General features: G+C 37.9%; 1 protein-coding gene across 1 annotated transcript in view; it reads left to right on the forward strand.

Moving 5' to 3' along the window:
• Positions 1–19,656, forward strand: part of ple (tyrosine hydroxylase ple) — an 81,919-nt gene that overhangs the window by 35,839 nt on the left and 26,424 nt on the right. The window contains exons 2-4 of the mRNA XM_069830133.1: positions 11,010–11,121; positions 11,279–11,374; positions 13,839–13,952. Coding sequence (XP_069686234.1) covers positions 11,010–11,121; positions 11,279–11,374; positions 13,839–13,952 — 322 coding nt within the window. The remainder of the gene's footprint in view (positions 1–11,009; positions 11,122–11,278; positions 11,375–13,838; positions 13,953–19,656) is intronic.

Here is a 19,656-nt window from a genome sequence, read left to right on the forward strand (position 1 = left end):
ATCAAATGTAACTTTTAACGAGGGTCAGGATTTAGGGTTCGATGGCTTCCGTTCTGAAGACGGAAGAAGGGCCCGGACTTGAGAATGGATTCCGTCAAGCTTGAAGGAAGAGGGCAAGGGAAGCTCTTAAGTGATTCCTGGCTGGGGAGACTGTATCGATTCCATAACACACTGCCCTCTATTACTAGGCTGTCACACTGATCCGAATCTCACACGAGGCGAATTATTGCGTACAAACAATTCCTTGAAAAATACTAAAGTACAAAGAGAATAAATTAAAAAGCTGATATTTGGTACTAGTAGAATTATCCGAAATGTACTGGATATGTAATTTTGAACACGGAATAATTTTTTAAAACTGCAATCATAGCGAGAAGTCACTTCTATACAGGCTTCTGTCATAATTAACTGTTGTAATTCGCAATAATATTAATTTTTATAACAATAATTAAATTACGAAGTAAAGAGATAGGCTTGGAAGTAAATCCCGAAAAGACAAAGTATATGATTATGTCTCGTGACGAGAATATTGTACGAAATGGAAATATAAAAATTGGAAATTTATCCTTTGAAGAGGTGGAAAAATTCAAATACCTGGGAGCAACAGTAACAAATATAAATGATACTCGGGGGGGGGGGGAATTAAACACAGAATAAATATGGGAAATGCCTGTTATTATTCGGTTGAGAAGCTTTTATCATCCAGTCTGCTGTCAAAAAATCTGAAAGTTAGAATTTATAAAACAGTTATATTACCGGTTGTTCTGTATGGTTGTGAAACTTGGACTCTCACTCTGAGAGAGGAACATAGGTTAAGGGTGTTTGAGAATAAGGTGCTTAGGAAAATATTTGGGACTAAGAGGGATGAAGTTACAGGAGAATGGAGAAAGTTACACAACACAGAACTGCACGCATTGTATTCTTCACCTGACATAATTAGGAACATTAAATCCAGACGTTTCAGATGGGCAGGGCATGTAGCACGTAAGGGCGAATCCAGAAATGCATATAGAGTGTTAGTTGGGAGGCTGGAGGGAAAAAGACCTTTAGGGAGGCCGAGACGTAGATGGGAGGATAATATTAAAATGGATTTGAGGGAGTTGGGATATGATGATAGAGACTGGATTAATCTTGCACAGGATAGGGACCGATGGCGAGCTTATGTGAGGGCGGCAATGAACCTCCGGGTTACTTCAAAGCCAGTAAGTAATTAAATTATGATCATCATCACACCATCTTATACGTACGAATATTACACCCGAGAGCCGCGTCTATGAGTGAAGTGACTGCGTGCTGGTCATCTATCATGAGAGGCCGAGTTCGATCTCCGGTCAGGTTGTGGTGGACAAAGCAGACGTTGCATAGGATTTTCCTGGGGTACTCCCGTTTCCCTCGATCACGCCACCAACACTCACCACTTTTCCCTATTCTAATCTATAATCTGTATAGTTGCAATAGTTTGGATTGCACGGGTTTCCGATATCGATACAGGAAAGGCTTTAGTCCGGGTGTTATCAGGTACTAGGACGAAGATGGGACCTCGCTTTGTCAGAACGGACGCAGGATGGCCCACCTGTCACCCGTTTTGCTGAAGATATTCTATCATTTGGGTCTTGGAGAGCCCCTCAGATGCATTCTCTATGCATATGGAATAAATGTAGTTGCCAGTGGAGTCTATATTGATCAATGTAAATATTGACATCAAATTAAGTACAACAACGGTACAATAACCCTTTAGGTTGTGATGGGTTCGGAACACAGTAGATGGGCTTGCATTAAAAGAAAACGCGGCAGAACTTCATAAGCGTTCTCAAGAACTAAAGACATTTAGCGAATTAAAAAAAAAGCAACATCTGTTGCTTAGCAAATATCTGACTCTAGTGCAATCCAGACAACTTTCAACTGTGACAAAGGAATTGGAGGGAAGGAGAAAAAATGTAATGGAAACGAAATCGTTCGATATGCCTTCCATACGTTCCTCTTAACCGGTGATAAATCTTCCTCCCCCGGCACCAAATCCCCCTAGAGCAATCGAGAGATGTGTACATTCTGGGAAGGGATAAGAAATACATTCAGAGAAGTCGCTGCACTTGAGCAAATAAACAAAAGAAAACTGGCAGTGGCCGTCGCGATTCCTCTCCACGCAGCCAAGTATTTCCATATTGTTTCATGACCACGGCAAGCAACTTACTCCTCATCCACATTCTATCAAGGGGCGAGGTTCGAAATAGTAGCAGAGTTATCGCAGGAATGTCGTTAAAACCGCCCTGGGTTCATGACTCGGAACGAATTCGAGGGGTGAAATGTTTCATGTGTCTGATAAATATCTCAGCTACTTTCTACCAGAGGTCAGCAGTTCAAGGCCCGTCACGTTGTCTCGGCAGTTTTCAATTACCTCTTACCTCATTAAGTAGCGATATTATTGGTTAACGAGCGCTCCTCACGCCACATTCACAGCTAGACAGATTTCTGCAATTTTTTTTTCTCTTTTGCACAACCTGAGTTAAGTATTTCGTCCTTTCTCTCCATCATGACGGAGGCGATGGATTTTTAGGTGGTAAAAACAAAGTGCAGGAAGTAAAGTAGTTGATACCCTGTAGTATTTTAAAGAGCATTTGTCCATTAGTAAAATTAATAACGCTAACATTCATTCTGCATACAGGCCCGTGATTACTTTCTTAACCAAATTTTTTGGCTTAAAAATCGATAATGTGTTAAATTGGAAAAATCATATTAAAAAAATTACCCCCAAACTAAATTCAGCTTGTTTTGCTATTAGATCTATGCAAAGATAGTAAATATCAATACCTTAAAAGCAATATACTTTGCATACTTCCACTCGGTAATGAGTTTTGGAATAATATTCTGGGGAAATTCCACGGATAGTAACAGTATATTACAAAAAACAGTAATTAGAATAATAGTAGGTGCCAAATCTAGGGAATCGTGTAGGACTATTTTCAAAAAACTACAAATAATGCCCATGGCTTGTCAGTATATCTTTTCATTAATAATCTTCCTCGTATGTAATCGTGAAAACTTTGTAACTAATTCAACAGTTCATAGCATAAATACACGTCAAAAAATGACTTTCATACTCCATCGGCAAGTCTATCGTGCTATCAAAAAGGAGTGCGTTATATGGCAGTAAACATTTTTAATAGCTTCCCTATCGATATAAGAAATGAAACTCAAAACATAAAATTATTTAGGGCCAAATTAAAGAAGTACCTAATTTCTCACGCCTTCGATTCTGTAGGTGAATTCATGACATTCAATAACGCTTCATGAAATTGATACTAAAACTTTGTGTTGTACTAGTAGACTATATTGTAAATCTCGTCTGTATATATTTCATCTAGACTGTGACTATAAATTAAGACTTTATAATAGTATTGAGTTTTTTTACTTATTCCATATTCTAGCTGTAAGCATGTATGAATACCATGGAATGTTAATAAATACAATACAATACAATACAATACAATATAACACAATGATAATCGTAGAGGCCTCTGGTAGAAGGGATGAAAACATGCATATTCAAGAACCTCACTGGTTCCAAGCTAACCTGCGGACCTATAATCAGTAAAAAAGGACGTGCCGTCTTGGATCCTGAAATATTTCAAAGTCTATTCGATTAGGAGCTCTTCCAACAAGATAACGAATATAAGCCAATGCTCTATTTTCCAAAAGGTATTTAATAAATCAGAACCCTCTCAACAGAGTTGTTTTGTGGTATCTTTCTAATACGCTAGAGAGCGGGATTCTAGTCCCAGTTCCGGCACTATTTGTATACAAATTTCGTGAAAGCAGAAGGATGTTTGTGTTGAATATTGCCACCTACCGACTGTACATAAAAAAGTGCACAAACTAAACCTAATAGGCATTACGTCTGTGGCCGGGAGGAAAAAGGCCTTAAGTAAAAATGTTATACTTTCAGGAGAGCAGTAGAAAGATTGAAATTGGTGTCAATTATAGCGTTTTTTAATTAAGAGGTTTTTCTTGGATATTATTTGTTTACATTTCTCTAAAATAAGTAATGTTGTTCATTTAACAATTTCCTTGATTATTTCAAAAAATAGCCACACTTAAGCCCTTTTAAGACTAGAATTCAAACTGAGTAGAAGGGTCTATTTAAACATAAGACTTTTTTCATGTGTAAATAAATGAGAAATGTAAATTATTAGGAATGCAAAATAAGTCTTAAACAATTATAGGACTGTTTACCCTGGTATTTAAAGTTTTAAAAGTAAAGGGCATCAATATGTGATAAAATGGCTAAAATACAAGTTAGACCTTTTTAATAGGGAAGAATGGAAAGTAAACATGTGATGTTTGTAAGGAATAAAGTATTAAATATTCTTAAGTCCTTTATTCTGTGTGTGCTCGATTCAAAAAGTACTTAGGGCATTTGGTAACGCTCTATAAATCCAGTCAGGAGTCTTATTTGACTTTAGCCGTTTTACCAGATTGTACAGAATTGTTTCCGCTTTCAGAATATATAAAAATCTCATTTTCACAAAAAATTGACTTAAGATCTTTTTCCTCCCGGCGACAGACGTAATTTTAAATGGATACCAATCTACCAACTAACATGTGGACGAGGACATTGCACCTGGAGTAGACGAGGAGGTCCTTTACAAGTTCCGTGACTCAGTACGTCATCCTAACGAGTTCGATATTTTCGAAAAATTGTAAAGGCAAGAGAAGTCTGCCTGCATGGGTTCTGGATGTAGTCCAGATCACCTGCGTACCCCGTGGGCAATGCTCGAGATTCTTCAAAGGAGCTAAGACTCGAGTGGAGGCAGAGGAAATGAGATTTACACCCTCGCACAGAAACTTAGAAGTGTCAGGAACAGCCGGGCTAGAGATGGGCCTACTCGAAGGCAAATGCTTTACTTTCACACTGCAGTCTTATATTTTGTCCACGTGAATCGAATTTAATTATTTCTTTAATATATAAATCATTTCTTTACAAATTATTCACACACAACTTAAGATAATGGCCTTTAAAGGAAAAGACCCGATTACATCCAAAATTGTAACAGAAAACGACATTTTGAAAGAAGTGTCTGATTTTAGATACCTTGACTCTGAAATATGTTTTAAATACGACACAGAATTTATTTATTTATTTAGTCTGGTGTAGTTAAGGCCATCAGGCCTTCTCTTCTACACCATCAGAAATACAAATACAATAACAGAAATAAAAAGAAAAAAATACTATAAACAAAGTAAAGTCACACAAAAATGTACACAGGTTGCAGTCACAAAAACTTTAAATGAGCGATTAAGTATAATTAATTCTATCGTAACTAATTAACTAACATAAACAAGAAACTTGTGATTTTGACCTAGAGTAGAAAACACGAATCAACACTTCTAGCAATACCTAAAAAGCATTAACCAAGACAAAATTTTCCAATTTAATTTTCAATTGTGATAAAGTCCGGCAGTCCCTGACGTCATTAGGTAACGAATTCCAGAGGCATAGGAAGATGAGTATAAAGACGTTCTATGATGAGGGATAGAAAAAAATGCTTGATGCCGGTTTCGAAGAGTTGTAAGAAATTGAAAGCGCGATAACAGATAATTCGAAGTAGAAGTATGCATGATTCTAAACAGAAGAGACAGTGAATGTATTGTTCTTCAGACGCACCCATGAAAGTAACTGGAGGGAAGGTGTTATATGGTCAAATTTACGAGTATTGCAGATGAATCGTATGCACACATTATAACACGGTGTAAATGGTAAATTTCAAGCAGTATGTGGGACTAAACAACGAAATTTTAGAAATAAAATTAGGAAGGAGACTAAAATTAAATTTTATAAGGTGATGGCATTACCCACATTGCTTTATGGCAGCGAGACGTGGGTACCAACTCAAAGATTCAATCGGCAGCAATGAGATTCTTCAGAAATATTAAAGGCTGTACAAGATTGGAGAGAATAAGGAATGATGAAATAAGAGAAGAATTAGAGAATAAAATAACAGACAAAAGACGAAATTGGACTGAACATTTATTAAGAATGGAAAATTAAAAAATATGCTTTATTTAACGAAGCTCACAACTGTCGAGCTTATATCAGCGTCGCCGGTGTGCTGGAATTTCGTCCCGTAGGAGTTCTTTTACTTCCCGCGCCGTGGCGTCGTGGTCTAAGGCATCCTGCCTAGGACTCGCGTTACGGAATGCGCGCTGGTTCGAGTTCTCATGGGAGAATAAATTTTCTCATGAAATTTCGGCCAGTATATGGGACCGGTGCCCACCCAGCATCGTGATGCACTTGGGGAGCTACGATAGGTAGCGAAATCCGGTTGCGAATGCCAGCTATAACGGCTGGGAGGATCATCGTGCTAACCACACGATACCTCCATTCTGGTTGGATGATCGTCCACCTCTGCTTCGGCATGTGGGCGTGAGGCCACCAGCTGGCTGGTCTGTTTAGGCCCTTGACGAACTGTAGCGCCACGGATTAAAGGAGTTCGTTTGCATGCCAGTAAATCTAAGCACACTTAAATGCCATCGAGTTGGGCCGGGATCGAACCCGCAACCTCGGACACAGAAGATCAGTAACTTACTGTATCGACTGCTCCACTCAGACCGAGTTTGAATGGAAGACAATAGACTTCTCAAAGTAGCCTTAAACTATATGCTGATATTATTATTATTATTATTATTATTATTATTATTATTATTATTATTATTATTATTATTATTATATTTACAATGTCATGGGCATCTTGTTGTCGTGTGAGAACATGATCTATGTAACGCTTTAAATATACCTACAGAATTAAACTCCACACACAAATTTCATGATTTGTCTGCAGCTGTTATTTCTTGCTATTCTCTGCTTCCATGAGCAAAAAGAAAACAGGCTACTCATATTCCCCAAATAGCTACTTCTAGCAGCATATGCATCCCAACGCGCGTCTCTCCGTTGCGGGCGGACAGCCCAGCCTGGCGCAGACCTGAATAGTCTTTCGTACGTACACCTGCTACCAGCACAAACGAAATAAAATTTGCCTCTCTCTTCAGCTTTACAATGAAATAAGCGATAAACGAAAGCAACAATAGATTATATTTAAGATATTATCTTATCGCGTTACTTATGCAAGTGGCTGAATTGAAAAGTCAACGAGCAACGAAAACCAGAAGAGACATGAAATCACAAGTACTTCAAATGCGTAGTATCGGCGTCTACCTCTTCTTTATTTTCAACAGATGTGATTTACTTATCTGATAAAAATCAACGTCAATCTAACAATAGAAGAATATTCCTCTACTATCTAATACGAAAGAAAATCAAGAAAACTTAATCCATGAAAATGAAACCAGAAATTTGGGTATCCGGCTTACATAGGGTGATTGCTGTTATAAATGGTTCATAGAATACTACACTGCAAAAACAAATAATTTCGTATCAACTGTAGCCGGAACCGCTTTCTTGTATACACGCTACGCTAGAAACTGGTGTGAAAGAAACATCAGTTTGTAAAAATATCCCGGCAGATGGATTGGACATAAAGGTCCTCATCCATGGCCGGCGCGTTCACCCGACTGACACCTTGTGACTTTGGTTCTGGGATCACGTGAAAGGTACTTGTATTCCCAACGTCACGTAATCCGGAAACATCTGTTGCAAATATCTTCAAACACGCACAATCGTCATGACGCAAGATTGTACTGTGGATGTGCTGTGAAATGCAATGTGCCACTACCCGTGTAATAACATGTGAAATGCGAAGTTGTCTCTGTTCCAGTCTTCCACTATCATTAGCGTCGTAATTTTGCTTTTCCGGCTATACATGAAACCATTTCTTTGCTTTGCATATTGTACAATCCAGCATGAGAAACCTATGGCGAAAGGAATCTAATGGACTAAGATGTGATTGTCTCACACATTATCTATACTAATAATAAATCTGTAGCCGAAATTTTTCTGGTAATTTTCGATTTTCCACCCTGAAACGGAAAATCATTTTTTTTTTTTTAATTTTTGTTTGTATGTCTGTCTCTTTGTCTGGATGTTTGTTACCTTTTTCACGCGATAATGGCTGAACCGATTTATATGAAAATTGGAATATAAATTAAGTTCGTTGTAACTTAGATTTTAGGCTATATGGCATTCAAAATACATTATTTAAAAGGGGGGTTATAAGGAGGCCTGAATTAAATAAATCGAAATATCTCGCTTATTATTGATTTTTGTAAAATATATTACATAACAAAAGTTTCTTTAAAAATGATTTCCGATAAGTTTTATTTTTTGCAAAGTTTTAATAGGACTGATATTTAATGAGATAAATGAGTTTTAAAATTAAAATAACTGCCATCTAAGGCCGTATAATGAAATAAAAAACAAATGACTTCGTCTGTAAGGGGCCTTGGACAACAACAATCGAAAGCTATGAAAGATAGCCTACAGAGAATGTTTTTTGTGTTTGTATGAAGTAATATCGGAAGCTAAATTAAACGATTTGTATAATTAATTATTAATTCACCATTGGAAAGTGTAGTTTCTCTAGATGGACATAATGCTATAATGTAACTTCTGATATAATATAATGTAATATAATATAATATAATATATTTTTTTAATCCAATGCCACCAGGTTATCTTTTCGACATTTCTGGTCTTCTCTCCTGGCCATGGCTTAGTTGTAATCCACTTCTGAGGTTGGGGCGTCTGGAAGGCGCAGTTACATTACCCCGATGATGTGATAGGATGATTATGATAATGTGGTGCCAGGAGAGGTCTTAAATCTAAACTTAACCTAAATTCCAGACCATGGACGAACACAGGAATAATCCCCTTTTTAGGGAAAATTCCTGTGCTTTAACCGGGAATCGAACCCGGGACCTCATGAACCACTATACCATGAGGCTGGTCATATATATATATATATAATATAATATATGTCATGTAATATTATATAATATAATTTAAGTTATTTGAAAGGTTCAGAACCATAGTGGGCCAAACGCCATTTACTGAAGACGTAGAAAACAAGGGTTAAAATTAAGTTATTACCATAATTCAATGGAAACCTATAACAAGTAAAATGAAGTATACACATTAAATCTAAATGATGTCAATGTTCATTAAACTATGGTTGCATGTAATAAAAATTAGAAACGTGTTAAAGGAATTGTCATTGCACCAAATGAGTGTCTCTGGACCAAAATGATCGCATATTAATTATTTGGATGCAATTTAAATTAAGTAACATATTAAACGATTTATCCTTCTATCAAACACGAATGTTCCCTGGATCAAACGTCCTATTTTAATTTTGTAATTACTTTATATTTATTTCTAACGGGTGCAGCGGAGCGCACGGGTACGGCTAGTAATAAATACTAAAAAATGTCTCGAGACAGAAGGGGCTGCGACAGGATGAGGCTGAAACAGGCTTTGGACTCAATCCGTTGCGCACAAGAAATTAAACACAAGGCTGCTCTCGCCCAAGACTCGTAAACGGACTTGACGCATCTTGCACAACGCCATGATGCAAGCCTCTTCTCTACTGGAAGAGAGCGCGCAATGCTCGGGCCGTGCTAACAATTGGATGCACACGAATTCGGTACCCGGTGAGGGCAATAGGGCTTCAAAACACGTACGACGCGATTGTATCCTTGTCAGTTCCTCAGGCCATAATGTGAAGAAAGTCACACTCGTTAACGGCGAATCAAGGACAGTTGGTAGCACTGCGAGGTCACGTGGTTACACGGGCCACTGGGCAGCCAGGTCGATGTTGAAATGATTTGTATACCCATTCACACGTGTCGCCAAGTTCACTTCACGATAATCAATTTGTCTTTCTTAACTGCCGAGATTTCATAATCGGATAGTTTAGAAAGGTTTCTGACAATGTAACTGGAGATAAAACAAATTACACTGTTTTCTCACAGACTTACAACAAATGTGGTAAATTCCCATCATGTTACTGGATGTCCCTGTTTATTTTTTTTTATAAAAATAACTGAAAGTAGGTCCTCTTACCAATTTCTGTCGACTGCAAGAATGATGGATGTCATTTGGGATACATTTTGCAGGAGAAGCAATTGAAAGTTTGAAATGCTTAGCGCTCAAAGCTTAACTGTGATTTTCCGATCATTACTGGACAATGACTATCAGTGTTAATGCCATATAACTCTCTATGTACATTCTAATGCATTGACAGTCTTGATTCATTTTCGACAAAAAAGTGACATCCATCATTCTTGCAGTGGACTCTTCAATTGTAATATTAATAATTATAATTACTTACTTATTTACAAATGGCTTTTAAGGAACCCGAAGGTTCATTGCCGCCCTCACATAAGCCCGCCATCGGTCCCTATCCTGTGCAAGATTAATCCAGTCTCTATCATCATATCCCACCTCCCTCAAATCCATTTTAATATTATCCTCCCATCTACGTCTCGGCCTCCCTAAAGGTCTTTTTCCCTCCGGTCTCCCAACTAACACTCTATATGCATTTCTGGATTCGCCCATACGTGCTACATGCCCTGCCCATCTCAAACGTCTGGATTTAATGTTCCTAATTATGTCAGGTGAAGAATACAATGCGTGCAGTTCTGCGTTGTGTAACTTTCTCCATTCTCCTGTAACTTCATCCCGCTTAGCCCCAAATATTTTCCTAAGCACCTTATTCTCAAACACCCTGAACCTATGTTCCTCTCTCAGAGTGAGAGTCCAAGTTTCACAACCATACAGAACAACCGGTAATATAACTGTTTTATAAATTCTAATTTTCAGATTTTTTGACAGTAGACTGGATGATAAGAGCTTCTCAACCGAATAATAACAGGCATTTCCCATATTTATTATGTGTTTAATTTCCTCCCGAGTGTCATTTATATTTAATAATTATAATTATGATCATAATATTAAAGCGAAGAAGGTGCTTTGAAGGCCAATAATCAACATGTGTACTTTTGTATAAGTCAGGCATCCACGAAATGTGTTTACTTTGAGGGCCACTTCTTCTTCGCAGAATGGGTATCCTGCCAGACGCCGCTCTCTGGTGGACGACGCCCGCTTCGAGACCCTGGTGGTGAAGCAAACCAAGCAGTGCGTGCTGGAGGAGGCCCGCCAGCGCTCCAACGGTAAGCCATTGCTCCGCTCTGTCCATAGCATTTTAGAAGCTAGTAACTACGGTACTAGTTTTCTTTTCCAAGACAAGTAAAAGCAGATTTACCCACCGCACGCTCTGTTGCTAGCTGCATGGTTGTTACGCATGTCTGTGTTACTGTTGGTGTGTAGATGCCCCCGAGGAGGTCGAACAGAGGATGCCCGGAGCTGAGGACGAAGTTGTGAGCGACGCGGCCCAAGAGGTGCAGGCAGAACAAGTGTCCGCAGGTGAGATTAGTCCCCCCCCACCATAACACGTCAATAAGGGTGCTATTCATAGACATTTCGCTAGCCCGCGCTACGAGCGTGCTAAACTAGCTCCGGCTATCGACTGATTACTTGTACAGGATTCATATCATATCAATCGCTAACACAGGTTTATGAATACGAAAAACTTAGTTCGCTGATCATCCCCCGGAAGCTCGCGCTAAGAATGTCTATGAATACGGCCCTAAGATTCTATCCAAGTCAGGAGTAACGTTACTTTTCAAAGCAAAGCTCAGTGGCAGTTGGACTCCGGTGGGCGTCGCCCTCTCTACGAAAAATGTAAAACGTTCAATTTGATCTCGCCTACTTGTTTCAAATTCAATTGAGAGCGCATATCTTCACTATATCACTCTATATCAGCCGTGAAAAACACATCTTCATTTTCAATCTACGGTATTTAAATTCCTACCTATAACAGATTATCAAATTTACATAGAAATTTTAAATATCATCTATAAATCCGTATAAATATCCAGAAATAAGATCTGTAATTTCACATCATCGTCATTATTTTTATAGATTAAAATGGCACGAATGAAATACTAACTTCGAAACTCGAACTTATTTGAGATCGCCACGGTCATTTAGTTTTCTACTGGCAAACTTTGGGTTGGATATATCATTTTTGCACGCATTAATACTTGTAAGATCAAGCGTTGTTGCCACGTTTTCGTTGTAAAGATTGTCTCTAGTTAAAATTACTTTAACAGCAATAATAATAATAATAATAATAATAATAATAATAATAATAATAATCCGTGGCGCTACAGCCCGTGAAGGGCCTAGACCGACCAGCCGGCTGCTGGCCTCACGCCCACATGCTGAAGCAGAGGTGGACGATCATCCAACCAGAATGGAGGTATCGTGTTTTTAGCCGTTATAGCTGGTATTAGCAACCGGATTTCGATACCTATCGTAGCTCCTCAAGTGCATCACGATGCTGGGTGGGCACCGGTCCCATACACTGGCCGAAATTTCATGAGAAAATTTCTTCCCCCATGAGGACTCGAACCAGCGCGCATTCCGTAACGCGAATCCTAGGCGAGATGCCTTAGACCACGACGCCACGGCGCGGGACTTATTTTAACACCGTCACCAGTAAATTTATTTCAACGCCCATCATCCATAGATAACAAGTTTTAAGCAAAAAGATTACCTTTAATTGAAATCGCACCTTTTTTATCGTCATCAATCAACTCGAGATACGACAACCTTCTATACTCCACATGGAGTTGATATGAGCAAATCGTTTATTTTGAAAATGCTAACGCATCACTGGTAGACATAATAATTACGCTATCGGGGCGTATCTGAGAAGGCCTAAACAATAAACGAACTCTTATCTTATCTCTTTCACAGTGCCTGGGTATTAATTGAACGGAGATACTATACTTAAGAGTCCTAGACAACCTCTTTTGTATTTTCTTTTCGTTTATTGAGAGAAATCACCAGTAATTTAATTGCCTGTAACTGTCCTTACCCGTTTGGATTTCCCACCTGCTAGCTGGCATTAAGGCTGGTTCACAATAAACCGGGAACGAGAACCAGAGTGAAAACGAGAAGCAGAGGACGTGAATATGAAACTTTTTGATTCACAATTAACCGAGAACGTAGACGACTATGCATATCGATATGCATGTCAATAACGATATGTAAAGTCGATATTACGCATTCTGATGTTATTTGTTTATAATTGACCAACGGCGTTCTCTCATGAGTACAAGGCAGCCAACATAAACACAGGTTAACCAACTTCAAAATTTCAACGGTACTATAAATATCCCCATTCATCTTTATTATCACAACCTATTTTAAGTCTACCATAACGTAAAATATAATTAGAGAAGAAACATTTGTAATAGAACAAAAATGAACACAACAGTAGTTACTGAATTGAAGCGTGAATATGTAGTGTGTAATACAACCAATACAGTAATAAAATATGATTCACTTACGATCGGTGTTCAAAGATGCAGCTATTGAAAGCCACGTATTCTCCTTCATTTTATCACCTTTATACGAGGCGCGCCGCTTATCGTAAACGTGAGGATTTTCCTCAACACTCAATATTAGAATCTCATCAAATAAAACTTGCTCCATGATGCACAGCACAGAACAAAATAATGCATAGGTTATGTCACGGTCTTCTTGCTACAAAATAGCTTTTAGATGGCAATAGAATGAATCTAGTGGGCTGTGATCGGAAACGTGAATGCCAAAGTTGAAACTTGGCCAACTCTCGTTCCCGATCCCGGGCCCCGGCAAGCTTTTCGTCAATTGTGAATGCTCACATTTAAATGTACACATTTTAACAATTTTACCGTTTTCGTTCCAATTCTCGTTTCCGTTTATTGTGAACCAGCCTTTATACGTGAACTTGTCGTTGTTGCATGACTGCATGTTTGTTGTGTTTGTGTGGTCACAGCTGAGAGCCAACAAGAACAGGCATCGGCAGCGGAAGTAGAGGGAGCCACTGATCATGAATCTGAACCAACCAGCGCTCCCCACGACGAACCAGAGAATCACGACGAAACTACAGGTGGGTACACATCTCTGAGGGAAAAACTGTCTTGCTAGGATTAAGTTAATGATGGGTAAGTTTCGAAAGAACTGAATCATTGTCTGCAATTTCTACGGTTGCATAAAACCTCTGTCAAAAGAAAATTGTATGATCTTACTATTTTTAATAGCAGCTTTATCAAATAATAGGATGTTGTTCAATTTAATTTAAGGGAGGAGATGTGTGAAAAATATCACTTCTACAATTTTTTTACCACAGAATTTACTTTTCGCACACAATCTCTACTTGGAATATGTAGGGTCTATACCTACTACAAAATTTCGTTTCTTGACACTTCAGTAATTTTTAGTTACGCCATTTTTTAAAAGGGGGCATATATTCAAAATCTATCTCCTAGCACAAATTTTTTATTTTAGTTGGTTATTTAACGACGCTGTATCAACTACTAGGTTATTTAGCGTCGATGAGATTGGTGATAGCGAGATGATATTTGGCGAGATGAGGCCGAGGATTCGCCATAGATTACCTTGAATTCACATTACGGTTGGAGAAAACCTCGGAAAAAACCCAACCAGGTAATCAGCTCAAGCGGGGATCGAACCCGCGCCCGAGCGCAACTTCAGACCGGCAGGCAAGTGCCTTAACCGACTGAGCCACGCCGGTGGCTAGCACAAATTTTAAGTACATGATCTACAAATATGAGCAGGGCCTACAGTATCTCATTTATTTAAAACAACACTCAGCATCCATATTTTAAAAATTTGTCCTGGGAAAAAGAAAGAAAAGATTTACTTTCTCAAAATTAATTTTCAGGTTTATTAGTGGCTATATTTTATTTCAAAAAGCTACTATAATATAAAAAATTCGACAGTAATTAAGAAATCACAATTTAAAAGCATGTGCAAAATTATTCAGCTGTAAAATCGTAGAATCCTTCATAATTAAATATGTAGAAATGCGTTAAAAATGAAAGTGTAGAAGAATCACTTTCAAAGGATAAAACGAAGTATTTAAAGAGCGCAGCCAATTAAATATGACGTCACTGCTGACTGTTCCAAGTGTGGTAGAGTATTGAAACTTTCGCGACAGATTAGGTTTATTTTTATATAAAATGGAAAAGTGGTATATGACCCGCTCCTCCCGAATTTTCTTAAATACAGGAGCAAAGTCCTAAAAAATAAATATAATACCATTTTGTTTGAAGTTTTAAATACCTAATAGGGGTATTGTATAGGCGCAATTATTTATCTTTATTTTTACACTGTAGACATTTTCATTCCATGTGTTGTGGGCCAGGTTGGGATCGAGGAGACGGCCTCCAGATATGGAGGGTAGCTGCGAATATATTGAATAAGCAGTCGTGGACAGCCGATAAGGGGTGGTCCTCCAGCTTGGGGGTTGGGCGAAGGGCTAACAACCCATCACCGTAAACAAAACAGCTTGTTACGATCCTTCAAATAAGACGTTTGAGATGGGCAGGCCACGTAGCACGTATGGGAGAATCCAGAAATGCATATAGAGTGTCAGTTGGAAGGTCGAAGGGAAAAAGACCTTTAGGGAGGACGAGACGTAGATGGGAAGATAATATTAAAATGGATTTGAGGGAGGTGGTATATGATGATAGAGACTGGATTAATCTTGCTCAGGATAGGGACCAATGGCGGGCTTATGTGAGGGCGGCAATGAACCTCCGGGTTTCTTAAAAGCCAGTAAGTAAGTAAGACGTTTTCATTAAGCTTACATTCAATATTGGGAACATCTGTGAACATGCGTAGAGATTCGTTTACGACAGTGGTTGTTCAGTAAATTAATATGCACAAAACTATTCACAAACAAGTCCAAATTTCGTAAAATAACGGCTTATAAAACTTATAAAATGTAGGACAGTAGCCTAGTATTTCGTAGCCAATTTGTAAGCGTAGACTAAATAATTAATACATCTTGATCACACAACTTTTAACACTGTATCACTTCGGCGCCAACACCAACAACGACCAGTTCCGAAGATGACCGAAAATAGGTCGAAAAATGTTGACAAGATACGTTAAAATTTAACACAAGAAAGTTATCACACTTACTTACAAATGGCTTTTAAGGAACCATAAGGTTCATTGCCGCCCTCACATAAGCCCGCCATTGGTCCCTATCCTGTGCAAGATTAATCCAGTCTCTGTCATCATATCCCACTTCCCTCAAATCCATTTTAATATTATCTTCCCATCTACGTCTCGGCCTCCCTAAAGGTCTTTTTCCCTCCGGCCTCCCAAGTAACACTCTATATGTATTTCTGGGTTCGCCCATACGTGCTACATGCCCTGCCCATCTCAAACGTCTGGATTTAATGTTCCTAATTATGTCAGGTGAAGAATACAATGCGTGCAGTTCTGTGTTGTGTAACTTTCTCCATTCTCCTGTAACTTCATCCCGCTTAGCCCCAAATATTTTCCTAAGCACCTTATTCTCAAACACCCTGAACCTATGTTCCTCTCTCAGAGTGAGAGTCCATATCATACATATTCCTAAATAATTAAGCACAAATCCGTGCAATGCTTTCATACCAAATGAAGGCAGAAGCAGTACATCAACAGGTGAAGTGGATTCCGCGGTGAAAATCTTTTTCTGAACTGCACTATACACTTTTAGAAAGGTTAGGACAAGGGGTGGGGAGGGGGAAGGAAACTGAACTGAAATAAAACTGCTGGTGGCAAGAAATAAAAAACTGAGAGGTGGAGAAAGAAATGAAAAGCATGTAGAATTGAAGTAGAAATTGACTTTATGCTTCATGAAAGAGGGTGGGACACGGACGAGTGGGAGTCAAAAAGGCAAATTCCTCTGTGCGGCGGCCCATTATCCCCAGCAGCCATTGTGCGCCACTCTCAGCCATTTCCTGCCCCCACCCCCAGCAAAGCCTCACTTCAAAAGCGGAGTGGAGGAGCAGCATTTCGTTAAATGCATTGCGACACTCGCAATTACACTCACAGCCTTCTTAACAAGGACCCTACACAGTCAAGGGGCGGCGAATTACGTCCAGTCGAGTCTCGAGGGAACTAGGCAGCTGCGTCTTCTTCGGCAGTGCCGGTTCAATCCCGGACGAGTGTGTTTCTGAAGGGAACGTGTCTTCCTCCGGGAGGGAAGCAAAACTGTGGATTCATAATACGTAAAAATTGTCCCTGACAGACAGTCCAACAGAAAATGTGTTCGTCATTCTCAATCAGCTAGAACAGGAGTCGTCATCTCAGTGCACTGTGGTGCTCGCTGCTCAGTTCTATCCCTTAGACATCGACTGTGCAGCAGGAGGTGGGGGGAGGAATCAGGTGATGGCAGTGGCGTCCGTTCAACCCTTTTAATCAGTCTCTAATAATTATAATAAAAATAAATACGGAAGAAGCATGTACTTAATTTATTTTAAGAGGGACTGTGTAATAAGTAAACCACTTTTCAGTTTAAGACAAGAAAGAACTTGTATTTTTCCGTTATGTATTGTAACGGTTTTGAAAATAAACAGTTTTTTTTTTTCATATTAAAGTAATTGAGAACTTACAGACCTATAGGCCTAATGCAATTTCACTGTTACAAAATATTAAACAAATCGAATCCATAAGTAATATTTAAATCACGTTATCCTATTTCTTTGTTTAAGTGTCGTCAATGAAATAAAATTAATTATCCATTTTTTATCTGACACAAATAGGTATCACAATTATTTGTTATTTTGTATAACATCTATATATATATATATATATACATATATATATATATATATAATTTGAACTGGTAATGGAAATTACGGGAAAACGGCTGAACGGATTTTAATAAATGGCCCCTCATTTTGAAGCTTGGAACCCAAAGTTTTTCGGAAAAGTAGTAGTTTTTAGTGAAATGTCAATTTTCCTACATAATTTTCCTATTTTCCAAAATCCATCTGTTGTCAGTTTTGAGAAATAATTTTATTGAATCACGGCCGACTTGATTGAATTTCAGAACAAAACACACACTACAATAAACAATAGGCTATTACACGAAGGCCATGACCTGCAGGATTGCCGACATATTTAGAGCTCAATTCAATTTGTTATTAAAAACTGATTCTGCAGTGCATAATTTTCTGAGTACAGCTGTGTATTGGATATTCAAATCTACGAAACTTGAGGTGGTTTGACGACATTATTACCATTATAAATTAAATATTATTATAGTTAATATCATGATGCATCTATTTTTCATTAATTGTACATAATATTGACGCTATATTGATGACATGAAAGTGAAACGTTTTGAGGTTATGTAAGTAAATGTAGAGAATATCTTAATTTAGATCTTCATTTCTATAATTTACTGAGTGACTGCTATATATAACTACAAAACTTAAGATAATAATATTGTCATTAAAATCATTAATTGTTATACTTATTAACCCAGTGGGGTTGGGTCTTTTTCATATACTTAATGGCGGTGTGGTGTAGATATTGATATGTGTCATTGTCTTCAGTATTGGCTCGAGAGAGCGCAAAAATTACAGTTCCTAAGGAAAGACCAAAAGCTATTACTTACTGATAAAATAAGAGGCCTACAAAATTATGTAGTCTCGAGATCATTTCAGCAAGATCTCTTAGTAGGATAAAATGATTTTACGCTCTACATTTCAACTTCTACATGCAGCAGCTATACGAAAATGCTATGGTTCGAAAGCTTAGCAAACCTGACATTTTTTAAACTTTTGCCTACAATCCACAATGACCTGAAATAGCTATTGCTATCGTCCTGACATTGATACTTGCGTTTTCGCGTTGAAACTCAAAAACTGAAGTTGGATAGGTTCAAGAAAAAGTATTTGGCCTAAAAAAATCCATTCAGAGGGAGTATGTTTCATTATTATGGAAGCAAATAACTATCAAAAAGACAAGTATTCTTCATTGAAAATAAATGTGAAAAATTTTTATTTGTACGTCTAACGAACTTAGTTTGCAACAGCATTTGCTGCACAAGCCACTAGTATGAAATATATTGTCGTTTCTGTTACAAGACTGAAGTAGGCCTAAATAATTTTATTACAATGTAAATAACAAACGATAAAAATTATTTTCGCTGATCATTAACTTTGGTTGTTTCGTGATCAATATATTCATTGATAAAAAAATATTTACTTCGAATTTCTTTCTTCTTTATTTTTATTCATTATTCTTATTTTATTTTCAACGTTTCTCTATTTAGTTTGTTATGAGTTTCGAAACGATACAAGTAGCAAAGAAATGGCTACAGACGATTTGTTTTAGATTTGTCCCTTCCCAGCCGTAAATGAATGCAGAAAAATTACTGTAAATAGTGTGATTTTTATTTTTAGCAATAGCGATGAAATTTAAAATGTTTTTAACAACAAGCATTAAGGAATTGATTTTAAATAACAATAACAACTACATTTAAGTACTAACGGTAAAACAAACCGAGACAAGATGTGGTCTCGCCGCAGGCAGGTATCGTTTCAAAATACTGACAAATAATGTTATCGTTTGAATATCTTTATAGATTACAAACCTTACATCACCAAAAGTCGACACATTCTTTCTTTGGGGAACGATAGATCCACGCCGCATATTTTTATCGGAAGTTCTTCTAAGTTTTTGTTAGATAACTAATATTGGGTTTAAAATACAAGATTGACGTAAAAGATTGTCAAGATACGAGTAACAATTCTTCAATTCTACCCATTTACCACTGAATGCTA

This window comes from Periplaneta americana, chromosome 7 (assembly GCF_040183065.1).
Source record: "Periplaneta americana isolate PAMFEO1 chromosome 7, P.americana_PAMFEO1_priV1, whole genome shotgun sequence".
NCBI lineage: Eukaryota > Metazoa > Arthropoda > Insecta > Blattodea > Blattidae > Periplaneta > Periplaneta americana.